General features: G+C 51.6%; 1 protein-coding gene across 1 annotated transcript; it reads left to right on the top strand.

The window, feature by feature from the left end:
* Positions 1–9,357: 9,357 nt before the first annotated feature.
* On the top strand, positions 9,358–11,803 carry LOC125520386 (protein RICE SALT SENSITIVE 3). Its single transcript, XM_048685308.1, has 7 exons — positions 9,358–9,728; positions 9,893–9,946; positions 10,031–10,243; positions 10,401–10,506; positions 10,615–10,656; positions 10,879–10,935; positions 11,211–11,803. The coding sequence occupies exons 1-7, from the start codon at positions 9,592–9,594 to the stop codon at positions 11,700–11,702; spliced, it is 1,101 nt and encodes a 366-aa protein (XP_048541265.1). The 5' UTR covers positions 9,358–9,591; the 3' UTR covers positions 11,703–11,803.
* The last annotated feature ends 1,378 nt before the right edge of the window (positions 11,804–13,181 follow it).

Raw genomic sequence — 13,181 nt, 5'->3', positions numbered from 1 at the left:
TGTCTTGTAGATCAAATGGCCAACGTAGTCCTCAACTTCAACGCGTTCCTAGAGAAAACCAAGCTGAAAGACGATGGCAGCAACTATACGGACTGGGTCTGGAACCTGAGGATCATCCTCATAGCTGCCAAGAAAGATTATGTCCTACAAGCACCGCTAGGTGATCCTCCCGTCCCACAGAACCAAGACGTTATGAACGCTTGGCAGACACGTGTTGACGACTACTCCCTCGTTCAGTGCGGCATGCTTTACAGCTTAGAGCCGGGGCTCCAAAAGCGTTTTGAGAGACATGGAGCATATGAGATGTTCGAAGAGCTGAAAATGGTTTTTCAAGCTCATGCCCGGATCGAGAGATATGAAGTCTCCGATAAGTTCTTCAGCTGTAAGATGGAGGAAAATAGTTCTGTCAGTGAGCACATACTCACTATGTCTGGGTTACATAACCGCTTGTCTCAGCTGGGAGTTAATCTCCCGGATGATGCGGTCATTGACAGAATCCTCCAGTCGCTTCCACCAAGCTACAAGAGCTTTGTGATGAACTTCAACATGCAGGGGATGCAAAAGACCATTCCTGAGTTGTTCTCAATGCTGAAATCAGCGGAGGTAGAAGTCAAGAAGGAACATCAAGTGTTGATGGTCAATAAAACCACTAAGTTTAAGAAGGGCAAGGGTAAAAAGAGCTCCAAGAAGGACGGCAAGGAGGTTGCCGCGCCCGGCAAGCAAGCTGCCGGGAAGAAGCCAAAGAATGGACCCAAGCCCGAGACTGAGTGCTTTTATTGCAAGGGAAGCGGTCACTGGAAGCGGAACTGCCCTAAATACTTAGCAGACAAGAAGGCCGGCAAAACAAAAGGTATATGTGATATACATGTAATTGATGTGTACCTTACTAGTGCCCGTAGTAGCTCCTGGGTATTTGATACCGGTGCAGTTGCTCACATTTGTAACTCAAAGCAGGGGCTGCGAAATAAGCGGAAACTGGCAAAGGACGAGGTGACGATGCGCGTCGGGAATGGTTCCAAGGTCAATGTGATCGCCGTCAGCATGCTGCCTCTGTATCTACCTTCGGGATTAGTTTTAAACCTCAATAATTGTTATTTAGTGCCAGCTTTGAGCATGAACATTGTATCAGGATCTCGTTTAATTCGAGATGGCTACTCATTTAAATCTGAGAATAATGGTTGTTCCATTTATATGAGAGATATGTTTTATGGTCATGCTCCTATGGTGAGTGGTTTATTCTTTATGAATCTCGAACGTGATGCTACACATGTTCATAATGTGAGTACCAAAAGATGTAAAGTTGATAATGATAGTCCCACATATTTGTGGCACTGCCGCCTTGGTCACATAGGTGTCAAACGCATGAAGAAGCTCCATGCAGATGGACTTTTAGAGTCTCTTGATTATGAATCATTTGACACGTGCGAACCATGCCTCATGGGTAAGATGACCAAGACTCCGTTCTCAGGAACAATGGAGCGAGCAACCAACTTATTGGAAATCATACATACTGATGTGTGCGGTCCAATGAGTGTTGAGGCTCGCGGTGGCTATCGTTATGTTCTCACGCTCACTGATGATTTAAGTAGATATGGGTATATCTACTTAATGAAACACAAGTCTGAAACCTTTGAAAAGTTTAAGGAATTTCAGAGTGAGGTTGAGAATCAACGTGACAGAAAAATCAAGTTTCTACGATCAGATCGTGGAGGAGAATACTTGAGTCACGAATTTGGCACACACTTAAGAAAATGTGGAATAGTTTCACAACTCACGCCGCCTGGAACACCTCAGCATAACGGTGTGTCCGAACGTCGTAATCGCACTCTATTAGATATGGTGCGATCTATGATGTCTCTTACCGATTTACCGCTATCTTTTTGGGGCTATGCTTTAGAGACTGCCGCATTCACTTTAAATAGGGCTCCGTCGAAATCCGTTGAGACGACACCGTTTGAATTATGGTTTGGGAAGAAACCTAAGCTGTCGTTTCTAAAAATTTGGGGATGCGATGCTTATGTCAAGAAACTTCAACCTGAAAAGCTCGAACCCAAGTCGGAAAAATGCGTCTTCATAGGATACCCAAAAGAAACTATTGGGTACACCTTCTACCTCAGATCCGAAGGCAAGGTCTTTGTTGCCAAGAATGGGTCCTTTCTGGAGAAAGAGTTTCTCTCGAAAGAAGTAAGTGGGAGGAAAGTAGAGCTTGATGAAGTATTACCTCTTGAACCGGGAAATGGCGCAACTCAAGAAAATGTTCCTGAGGTGCCAACACCGACTAGAGAGGAAGTTAATGATAATGATCAAGATACTTCTGATCAAGCTCCTACTGAAATTCGAAGGTCCACAAGGACACGTTCCGCACCAGAGTGGTACGGCAACCCTGTCTTGGAAATCATGTTGTTAGACAACGGTGAACCTTCGAACTATGAAGAAGCGATGGCGGGTCCGGATTCCGACAAATGGCTAGAAGCCATGAAATCTGAGATAGGATCCATGTATGAAAATGAAGTATGGACTTTGACTGACTTGCCCGTTGAACGGCGAGCCATAGAAAATAAATGGATCTTTAAGAAGAAGACAGACGCGGATGGTAATGTGACCATCTATAAAGCTCGACTTGTCGCTAAGGGTTATCGACAAGTTCAAGGGGTTGACTGCGATGAGACTTTCTCACCGGTAGCGAAGCTAAAGTCCGTTCGAATCATGTTAGCAATTGCCGCATTTTATGATTATGAAATTTGGCAAATGGACGTCAAAACGGCATTCCTTAATGGTTTCCTTAAGGAAGAATTGTATATGATGCAGCCGGAAGGTTTTGTCGATCCTAAGAATGCTGACAAGGTGTGCAAGCTCCAACGCTCGATTTATGGGCTGGTGCAAGCATCTCGGAGTTAGAACATTCGCTTTGATGAGATGATCAAAGCGTTTGGGTTTACGCAGACTTATGGAGAAGCCTGCGTTTACAAGAAAGTGAGTGGGAGCTCTGTAGCATTTCTCATATTATATGTAGATGACATACTATTGATGGGAAATGATATAGAACTCTTGGACAGCATCAAGACCTACTTGAATAAGAGTTTTTCAATGAAGGACCTTGGAGAAGCTGCTTATATATTAGGCATCAAAATCTATAGGGATATATCGAGACGCCTCATAGGTCTTTCACAAAGCACATACCTTGATAAGATATTGAAGAAGTTCAATATGGATCAATCTAAGAAGGGGTTCTTGCCTGTGTTACAAGGTATGAAATTGAGCTCAGCTCAATGTCCGACCACGGCAGAAGAAATAGAAGAGATGAGTGTCATCCCCTATGCCTCAGCCATAGGTTCTATTATGTATGCCATGCTGTGTACCAGACCTGATGTAAACCTTGCCGTAAGTTTGGTAGGAAGGTACCAAAGTAATCCCGGCAAGGAACACTGGACAGCGGTCAAGAATATCCCGAAGTACCTGAAAAGGACTAAGGAAATGTTTCTCGTTTATGGAGGTGACGAAGAGCTCGTCGTAAAGGGTTACGTCGACGCTAGCTTCGACACAGATCTGGATGACTCTAAGTCACAAACCGGATACGTGTATATTTTGAATGGTGGGGCAGTAAGCTGGTGCAGTTGCAAGCAGAGCGTCGTGGCGGGATCTACATGTGAAGCGGAGTACATGGCAGCCTCGGAGGCAGCACATGAAGCAATATGGGTGAAGGAGTTCATCACCGACCTAGGAGTCATACCCAATGCGTCGGGGCCGATCAAGCTCTTCTGTGACAACACTGGAGCTATTGCTCTTGCCAAGGAGCCCAGGTTTCACAAGAAGACAAGGCACATCAAGCGTCGCTTCAACTCCATTCGTGAAAATGTTCAAGATGGAGACATAGAGATTTGTAAAGTACATACGGACCTGAATGTAGCAGATCCGTTGACTAAACCTCTCCCTAGGGCAAAACATGATCAACACCAGAATTCCATGGGTGTTCGATTCATCACAATGTAACTAGATTATTGACTCTAGTGCAAGTGGGAGACTGTTGGAAATATGCCCTAGAGGCAATAATAAAAGCATTATTATTATATTTCCTTGTTCATGATAATTGTCTTTATTCATGCTATAATTGTATTATCCGGAAATCGTAATACATGTGTGAATAACAGACACCAACATGTCCCTGGTGAGCCTCTAGTTGACTAGCTCGTTGATCAACAGATAGTCATGGTTTCCTGACTATGGACATTGGATGTCATTGATAACGAGATCACATCATTAGGAGAATGATGTGATGGACAAGACCCAATCCTAAACATAGCACAAGATCGTATAGTTCGTTTGCTAGAGTTTTCCAATGTCAAGTATCTTTTCCTTAGACCATGAGATAGTGTAACTCCCGGATACCGTAGGAGTGCTTTGGGTGTGCCAAACATCACAACGTAACTGGGTGACTATAAAGGTAGACTACGGGTATCTCCGAAAGTGTCTGTTGGGTTAACACGGATCGAGACTGGGATTTGTCACTCCGTATGACGGAGAGATATCACTGGGCCCACTCGGTAATGCATCATCATAATGAGCTCAAAGTGACCAAGTGTCTGGTCACGGGATCATGCATTACGGTACGAGTAAAGTGACTTGCCGGTAACGAGATTGAACGAGGTATTGGGATACCGACGATCGAATCTCGGGCAAGTAACATATCGATTGACAAAGGGAATTGCATACGGGGTTGATTGAATCCTCGACATCGTGGTTCATCCGATGAGATCATCGTGGAGCATGTGGGAGCCAACATGGGTATCCAGATCCCGCTGTTGGTTATTGACCCGAGAGTCGTCTCGGTCATGTCTGCTTGTCTCCCGAACCCGTAGGGTCTACACACTTAAGGTTCGGTGACGCTAGGTTTGTGAAGATATGAATATGCAGTAACCCGAATATTGTTCGGAGTCCCGGATGAGATCCCGGACATCACGAGGAGTTCCGGAATGGTCCGGAGGTAAAGAATTATATATAGGAAGTGCTGTTTCGGCCATCGGGACAAGTTTCGGGGTTATCGGTATTGTACCGGGACCACCGGGTGGGGCCACCTGTCCCGGGGGGGGCCACATGGGCTGTAGGGGGTGCGCCTTGGTCTACATGGGCCAAGGGCACCAGCCCCACTAGGACCATGCGCCTAGGGTTTCCATGGGGGAGGAGTCCCACTAGTGGAAGGCACCCCGAGGTGCCTTGGGGGGGAGGGAAACCTCCCCTTGGCCGCCGCACCTAGGAGATTGGATCTCCTAGGCTGCGCACCACCCCCCTTGGCCCTCCTATATATAGTGGGGGAGAGGAGGGACTTGATACACCAGCCCCTGGCGCCTCCCTCTCTCCCCGTTACGTCTCTCTCTCGTAGTATAGGCGAAGCCCTGCTACTGTGACGCCCTGCATCCATCACCACACCGTCGTGCTGCTGGATCTTCATCAACCTCTCCTCCCCCCTTGCTGGATCAAGTAGGAGGAGACGTCTCCCGTCCCGTACGTGTGTTGAACGCGGAGGTGCCGTCCGTTCGGCGCTTGGTCATCGGTGATTTGGATCACGTCGTGTACGACTACATCATCACCGTTCTCTGAACGCTTCCGCACACGATCTACAAAGGTATGTAGATGCATCTGATGACTCGTTGTTAGATGAACTCCTAGATAGATCTTGGTGAAACGAGTAGGAAAATTTTTGTTTTCTGCAACGTTCCCCAACAATATAAACCACACTCGGCAGGACTAGGGGTGTTATCTCTCCGGAGAGCCCCGAACCTGGGTATGTCTTGCGTCCCGCACTCGCTCATGCCGACCTCGCCTCCGGAGCCCACCAGTGCCCTCGAGCCTCATCATGTCTTTAGCCATCCCATGGCATATATCGTGCGCCCACCATGACACGGACAGAGGATTCACATCAGCTGGAGATGTATCTTGACAATAAAACCAGGTTTGGTTCCAGTCTTTAGGGTGACTAGGAAGTGCGGCTGAAGGGAAGGTGGCCTCTTTGCGCCTTTGAATGGAAATTCCCCCAAGTTCTAAGCTAGGCCCATCTGTGAACTCGGTCTGGCGGTTCAAATAATAGTGCTCTCTGAAAAGATCAACATTGTGCTCCTCTTGAAAGTATACTTCGCAAAAAACTTGGAAGTTACAGATGTTGGAAACAGAGTTTGGGCCGATGTCTTGAGGGTGAAGTTGGAAAAGGTGCAGAACATCACGAAAGAATCTTGAGCCGGGTGGAGAAAAGTCCCAAAGCATATGATCAGCAAAAAACCACGACCTCGCCTTCCTTTGGCTCAGGTCTGATCTCCGTCCCCGAAGGTCGCCAGTGGATAACATCCTTGGCCGCTAAGATGCCTGTTTGAACATATTCGTTCAGGGTTTGCTCTGTAATGGTTGAAGCGGTCCAGTTGCATGCAGTCACGGTCTTAGTCATTTTTTCAATAAAAAGCCTGACAATGAGATACTCGTGGGTCAAATTTATGAAAGTAAGCCGCCTTATAGTCAGAGGAAAGCAAGTTTAATAAAGCAAATTGGTTCAGGTGCAAATATTACATGTTATGGCAGAAGAGATTGGCATGATTAAGCCGACAAGGAAAAACTGGGTGATACAGATATTGGACATATATCGGCGGTTTAAATGTTCTATCAAAGAGCCGGCTGGTGTTTTTCCGGGTTACAGCATATCTATATTTGAGCCGCCCATACAGCGAGTGGTCGGACGGATGATTATAAGATCTGGAAATGGAGTAAAATTTCTCTAAGTGTTGGACAAACATTTCCGCAAATGGTGGATTATATTTACGGAACTACAACAGTGCAGAAAAGGAGAATAATTACTGAACTTAAACATGTGAGTGGAAGAACGTGCAAGCTGGGTTTGGATCTAAGGAAGATAGGATGCATCTATGATCGGAACAGATGCTAAAGCTGCTACCGCACAACTCCCCTACTACCTTTTCGATCAAAGTAAGCATTGGCGAAGAGAATTACGATGAACGCCGATGAACGCTGACGAACAGAGGAAACCCTAATGCATATGGAAAGTAGAGAGAAGGGAGTACCTAACGAGGCAGGTGATCAGCGAAGGAGCGCCGCCGTTCTCTGGATACAATCAGGTTGATGCGGCGGCCTGGGTCGAGCTGTTGAAGAAGGTCGACGACGGCGGCGGAGCTCGGGTCGCAGAGGCGTCGCAAGGAAGGAGATGAAAAGGAAGAGGCATGGGTGAAAAGTGAAGAAGAGGCCCCCCTGTCCCTATTTATAAGGGAGTGATAAGATGGCATGCGCAGAAATCATGGAGGCAAAATGATTATATTACCAATACAGGCGCCTCGATTTTCGGGAGGTCCAATAAGATAAGGATCCATTGAGATATGCTGGGTCTTGTGCGGATTTAATGCACATGATGTCATGGCAGGTTAAAATGATTCTGCTATGTGACGTCATGGCGGGTTATAGAGGATTGATAAGGAATTGATAATGATACATTCTGCTAAGTTAGACAGTGGAGATTGATATGAACAAGTTCCAATCAACCTGAGGCCTAATGTTGGGGATATAGCTTCGAGGTATGACCCGCCCAGGAGGGGCCGAGTTATACCATTGGCGGCTTAACCTAAAGGAGGCCCAGGGAGAGATAAGAAGACGGCGGCTCATGGAGGCAGGCCTGCTAAAGGCCCAGGACCAGGGATGTGAACCGCCGTAGGAAGACTTGCTCTGTAAGGCAGGGCTAGTCAAAAACCGAGCCGGTTACGTTGTGTAAGCCGGCCGGGACTCTGTAAGCCGCCAGGTCTCTACCTGTGTATATAAAGGTGAGACCCGGCAGCGGTTTAACTAAAGAGACACACAATCGAGAACTAGGTCAAGCGTATTCGCTCCCTTGTATTCGAAACTCAAGCAATACAACTAGAAGCAGGACGTAGGCTTTTACCTCGTTGAGAAGGGCCAAACCTGGGTAAACTCCTTGTGTCCTTTGTCCCGTTCAATCCCTTTAAGCTAACCTAGTGCGATGGCTCCACACCTAAGTCCTTTCACTAGGGCATATGTCGTGTTAAATCCATGACAAGATCCTTGCAAGGCGTGCTGCTCATGTCACCACCGGTCTGCCTCCGGATTCGCCGGAGGTGGAGGCGGACGAGGAGGAAGAGGAGGGGGGTAGCAGCGGGACGGAGCAGGATCCCTAGCCCATGGAGTGGGCGGAGCCGAAGGAGGAGGTGTTGGCTACGGGCTTCGCCATGGAGGACACCATGGCGGAGTTCAAGGTCTCCCAGACAGAGGAGATGGTGCAGCAGACCTCCATCGTCGAGTCCATCCGGGACGAGGCCTATGTGGAGGCCAACCGACACTACATCTGATAGCAAAGGGCAGAAATCGACGAGCTCGACGCCTCTAGTTCGTCGGCGACGAGCCAGAGCTGCCGCACGTGCCCATCTACCTGGAGCCGGGCACGGAGACCGTGGACATGTTGGACGATGGGTATATAGGGTACCTACGTAATACATAGGTTTTTAATCTACATGGCTTGTATGGATTTAAGGTTTCAAGTTTGAGGGAGTATATGGATGCAACGGATGATTGTTGCGTGCTGTCCGGTCATTGTCCGTCCAGGCACGTCTACGGGCGTTTGGGGGATGGAGTTTGTTACTTGTGGTTGTAGATGCCCTAGGCGTCACTAGACTTCGCCTTTTCTAACAGAGCCAACGTGCAACTATAGGAACCTATATGTCCTTTGCTCTGTTTCCTCACGGTGAATTGGGGGGGAAATGCTACGACTTCCTTCTTTAGCACTTTCAGTAACTTTGGGGCAATGCTACGGCGCATAGCTAGCTAGCTAGCACGGTAGCACATGCATCACAAAACTCATCTCGTCTCATTTTTCTAGAAAAAGCGCTAGCTTTATTAACTTAAATCACACTTACATCCCTCGCTGTTCGCTTACCTGATCAAAGTTTGAAGACGTGCGTAACACTTGCTCTATGGATAAATATACCAGAACAAGCATACAAGAAAAGACAAGCCGGGAACGCAATGCATGGGCGAGGCGGGATGGAGCGCGGCGGAGTATTCAGCGATTCCCATCCGAGCACCGCAATTAATCCGCAAGAAGCCGTACCAACAACAGTCCTCTCTCTATATTTTGAGGAGCCCTGCGCTGCGTTGCGTGTGTGGGCATGAAGGGGACAGTTGGGATCAACTCGATCCAAGGACCAAAAACACAAGCAGAATTTTCTCATTCTTCCCTCCCACAACTAATAATATGAACCAAAATGTGGACCCTGGGAAAAGCCGGGTAGTACACATTTTTTTATTAGCTTATACTCCCAAGCAGCAGTCCCCCATCATCTTCAGTCCCTCTCTCGAGGGGGGAGGGGGTATAAATTTCGGGCAAGTGTGGCGCTCTCATTCGATGGTGGCCTCGCCTCTCACAGCCATACGGAGAGATCACACACGGGAAAGAAAGGGAGTCCAGTCCAGCATCAAGCTAAGCAAGCGAGCTAGAGCTTAGCGCCAGTTCTCCAGTACTCCCGATCGGCCTCTCCTTTTCCGCTCCCCGCTGCTGAATCTCGTCTCCGGCTGCTCGTGGCGGCGGCGGCAATGGAGGAGCAGCTGAGCCCGGTGGCGGTGACGCACCTGCTGCAGCACACGCTCCGGAGCCTCTGCACCAGCGACGCCTCGCAGTGGGTCTACGCCGTCTTCTGGCGCATCCTCCCCCGGAACTACCCTCCACCCAAGTGAGCCCTGCCTTCTAGCTCCTCCCCTTCCTTCCTTTCCTCCATCCATCATCTTCATCCCGCGCCTGTAAACCATGGCCGCCACCGCCATCAACCAATGTCCTGACGCACTCCCTTTGGTGATTACTAATCTCTTTGCTCGCTCTGTCCGTTTGTTTGAGCAGATGGGATCTCCCAGGTGTGGCGTATGACAGGACCAGAGGAAACAGGAGGAACTGGTACGCGCATACGCAGACCACCCCAAGTCTTTTTTACCGTCGTCTGCGACTTACTGTGTCGGGGTTTTGGTTTCTTGCACCCAGGATCCTGGCGTGGGAGGACGGCTTCTGCAACTTCGCGGCCACCACCTCTGCAGCCGCCTGCGGCCAAGAGGGCGCAGGCGGCGCCGCAGCTGCATACGCGGACTGCGAGGCTGCCGCCGCAGCTGCGCAGGAGGCCAAGCAGGGCCTGGGCCTGGGCCTGCAGCCTGAGCTCTTCTTCAAGATGTCCCACGACATCTACAACTACGGCGAAGGGTCAGTAATACTACTGTTAATGGCGAAGATCAACTGGCTTATGGTCAGATTAGGCAGCTAAGCAGGCGATCGGCCGGTCGCCCGTGCTGCTGGATGATGGTTAAGTTAAGTAACCACTAACCCGGCTGCTTCTCTGTTCTTGGTCGCTTGGCTGCAGGTTGATAGGGAAAGTGGCGGCGGACCACAGCCACAAGTGGATCTTCAAGGAGCCCCCCGAGCAGGAGATCAGCCTCATCTCCTCCTGGAGCAACCCCGCCGACTCCGTAAGCCGCTCCTCCTCCCCCCAAACATTCGCCTCCAGCTTACTACCTTGCTAATGCAGTCCTTAACTGACCATCATCCATGACCATGGAATTATTGACCCGGTGCAGCAACCGAGGACATGGGAGGCGCAGTTCCAGTCTGGAATCCAGGTACGCCTGCCTTGACAAATCGCAATCGCCGCCGGCCTTTTGATCAAAAGCTCTCTGCCTGCCTGCCTGCTCCATCATCCTCTGCCCCTCGATGCCTTCTCTGCTGCCGCATCGTTTCCCGCGCCGCATGCAGCTAGCTCAGCTGAAAGCTGATGCCGCCATCGTTTTCTTTCTTTTCTCCTATTTCTTTCTCTCATGCATTCTCCTCTGTGGCGCGTGCAGACCATCGCGCTGATCGCCGTCAGAGAGGGCGTCGTGCAGCTCGGCTCCATGAAAAAGGTGCGCCCCCCTACTAGCCGGATTAGCCCGCGTGTTTATAGCCCGCTGCGCGCTCGCCGGTCTTATTCTACCGGGCTTTAATGGAGTCTCTCCCGAGAAGGGAAGCCAACATGTGGCGCACGCGCGACCGTGCAGCGCTGCCACTGGTGGCAGCGGCAGTGGCTTTAATTGATAGTGGTATTTGGTCGCACGAGTGAGTGAGTGGTTGTGTAATGATGATGTGATGCTGCTTGCTTGTTGCTGGTTTGATCGGTCGATCGATCGTGGTCGTGCAGGTGGCGGAGGACCTGAGCTACGTGGTGACGCTGCGCCGCAAGTTCGGGTACCTGGAGAGCATCCCGGGGGTGCTGCTGCCGCACCCCTCGTCGGCCGGCGTGTTCCCGGTGGCGGACGTGGCCGCCGCGGGCTGGCCGGGCATGATGCCGCCGCCGGACATGTACGTCGACCCCTACGTGCCCGGGCCGGCGCCCATGCACATCATGCCGTCCATGAGCAGCCTCGAGGCGCTGCTCTCCAAGCTGCCGTCGGTGGTGCCGGCGCCCCCGCAGCCGCCGGGGTCCATGCCGGGCGTGGCGCCGCCCTCGGACGCCGCGGCCAAGGAGGAGGCGGAGGAGGACTACAACGCCCACTGCCACGCCATGGACATGTCGTCCGTGCCGAGCAACGGCGGCGAGAGCACGAGCACGAGCGCCGCCGCCAACGCCGCCACTCCCATGTCGTCCTACTTCCTCGACGTGGGCGGCAAGCCCAGCGAGGCCGGGTTCTAGGCCGGACATCCACGGCCGCCGCCGCCGCCGTCGTCGTCGTCGTTCTCGTGTTGATGGCTTCTAGCTAGTGTAAAATCAATTAATCGATCATATTATTACCACGACCGCCCATCCCACGCCGAACCATGGACTGCTTAACCCCAAATCATTGGCACAGTGTCTGTCCGTGCCTCACGCCGCTGATTATATCGTTGGACTTGATCTGGCCGTACGTAGAGTACAATGTGAGTAACAGCTACCAAGTAGCGGTGTGCATGCATGATTGGATTTGTCCATCGCATTTACGCATGCCTGTTATGAGATGCGAGATGCATGACACCTGAGGGCGCAAGGACACGGCAATGGCCGGCGTGCCCCAATCGGACCGCCGTCCTTCCCCCTCCCCGTCGCGATCCGATGGAAGCGCGTTCCTTTGACTACTCCTTTCCCGCCGGGCCCCAGGTGCCTCCTCTCCGGCCAACTAATGCACGTCCGATACGACCAATCTCAGCTCCTCGACCTCAGCTAGGTACGGATCCTCGAGTACTATCTTTGATTCTTGTGTGTGCTCGGGCTCGGGTGAAATTTTTCCGAAGATTTTCATGGCGGAGGCGCGGTCATAAGTCATAACTGAGCACAGTGCCATGGAGCTTTATGCATGGAGGAGAGCTCCGTAAGAAAAATTTCGGGGCCGGCGGTCGTCGCTCGTCTGCCGAGGACTGTTGTGGGTTCCTGCAGAGTCGTTCAAGCGGCGGCAGAGGCGGCGTGCCCCACCGTCCCGGCGGCAACAGTGTCGCACAACACAATCATCAGTGCGGCGGGAAGAGGACGTACGCGGGAGCGATGGAATGATTTTTGCGCGCCGGCCTCGAGCGAGGAAATGCATGCAGTGCAGCGCAGGCGAGCAACAGCGGCGCCGCTGTCCGCTTCCGCCCTGCCACTAACGGATCCCGCGGCGCTGTCGACGGCGGCCGCCGCGGCTGGCGGGCTGGCTGTTGCCGAGACTGTAGAGGGCTCAGAGGGTGGGTGTGGGGGCGCGGGGGAGGGCCATGTATTCAAGCTGCTTCAGATTCAGTCAATCAGCGTCGCCGGACGTGGATTGGTCGTTGGTCCCGGCCGCCGGGGCGGGGCCGGGAACAACCTAATCTGCGCCGGGGGCCCACGCCGCCATCATCACCTGACCGCGATTGCTTGCCATTGCCATTGCCGGGGGCGGGGGTCGGCTCCTCGCAGCTTATGATTCGGCAGGGGCGTTCTGTCGAGGCGTGAGTGGTGCGTGCGGCGCACACGCGGAGCGCGCGCGCACGCGCGTACCGCCTTCTCCACTGGCATGGCGCCCTGCGTGAACTTCCAGGTACGATGAGAGTTGACTACAACCACGATGTGCCGTCGTCGACGTGCGGGTCGCGTGATCAGATCGCGGTGGCGTCACAAATAGCCTGCCCACGCAACGCGATCGGCAGCGCCAGCGCGCGAGCCGGACCGGCCGGATCCGCTGCG

This window comes from Triticum urartu, chromosome 7 (genome assembly GCF_003073215.2).
Source record: "Triticum urartu cultivar G1812 chromosome 7, Tu2.1, whole genome shotgun sequence".
NCBI lineage: Eukaryota > Viridiplantae > Streptophyta > Magnoliopsida > Poales > Poaceae > Triticum > Triticum urartu.
The sequence above is the reverse complement of the archived record's forward strand: the minus strand, read 5'-3'. Positions and strand labels throughout refer to the sequence as shown.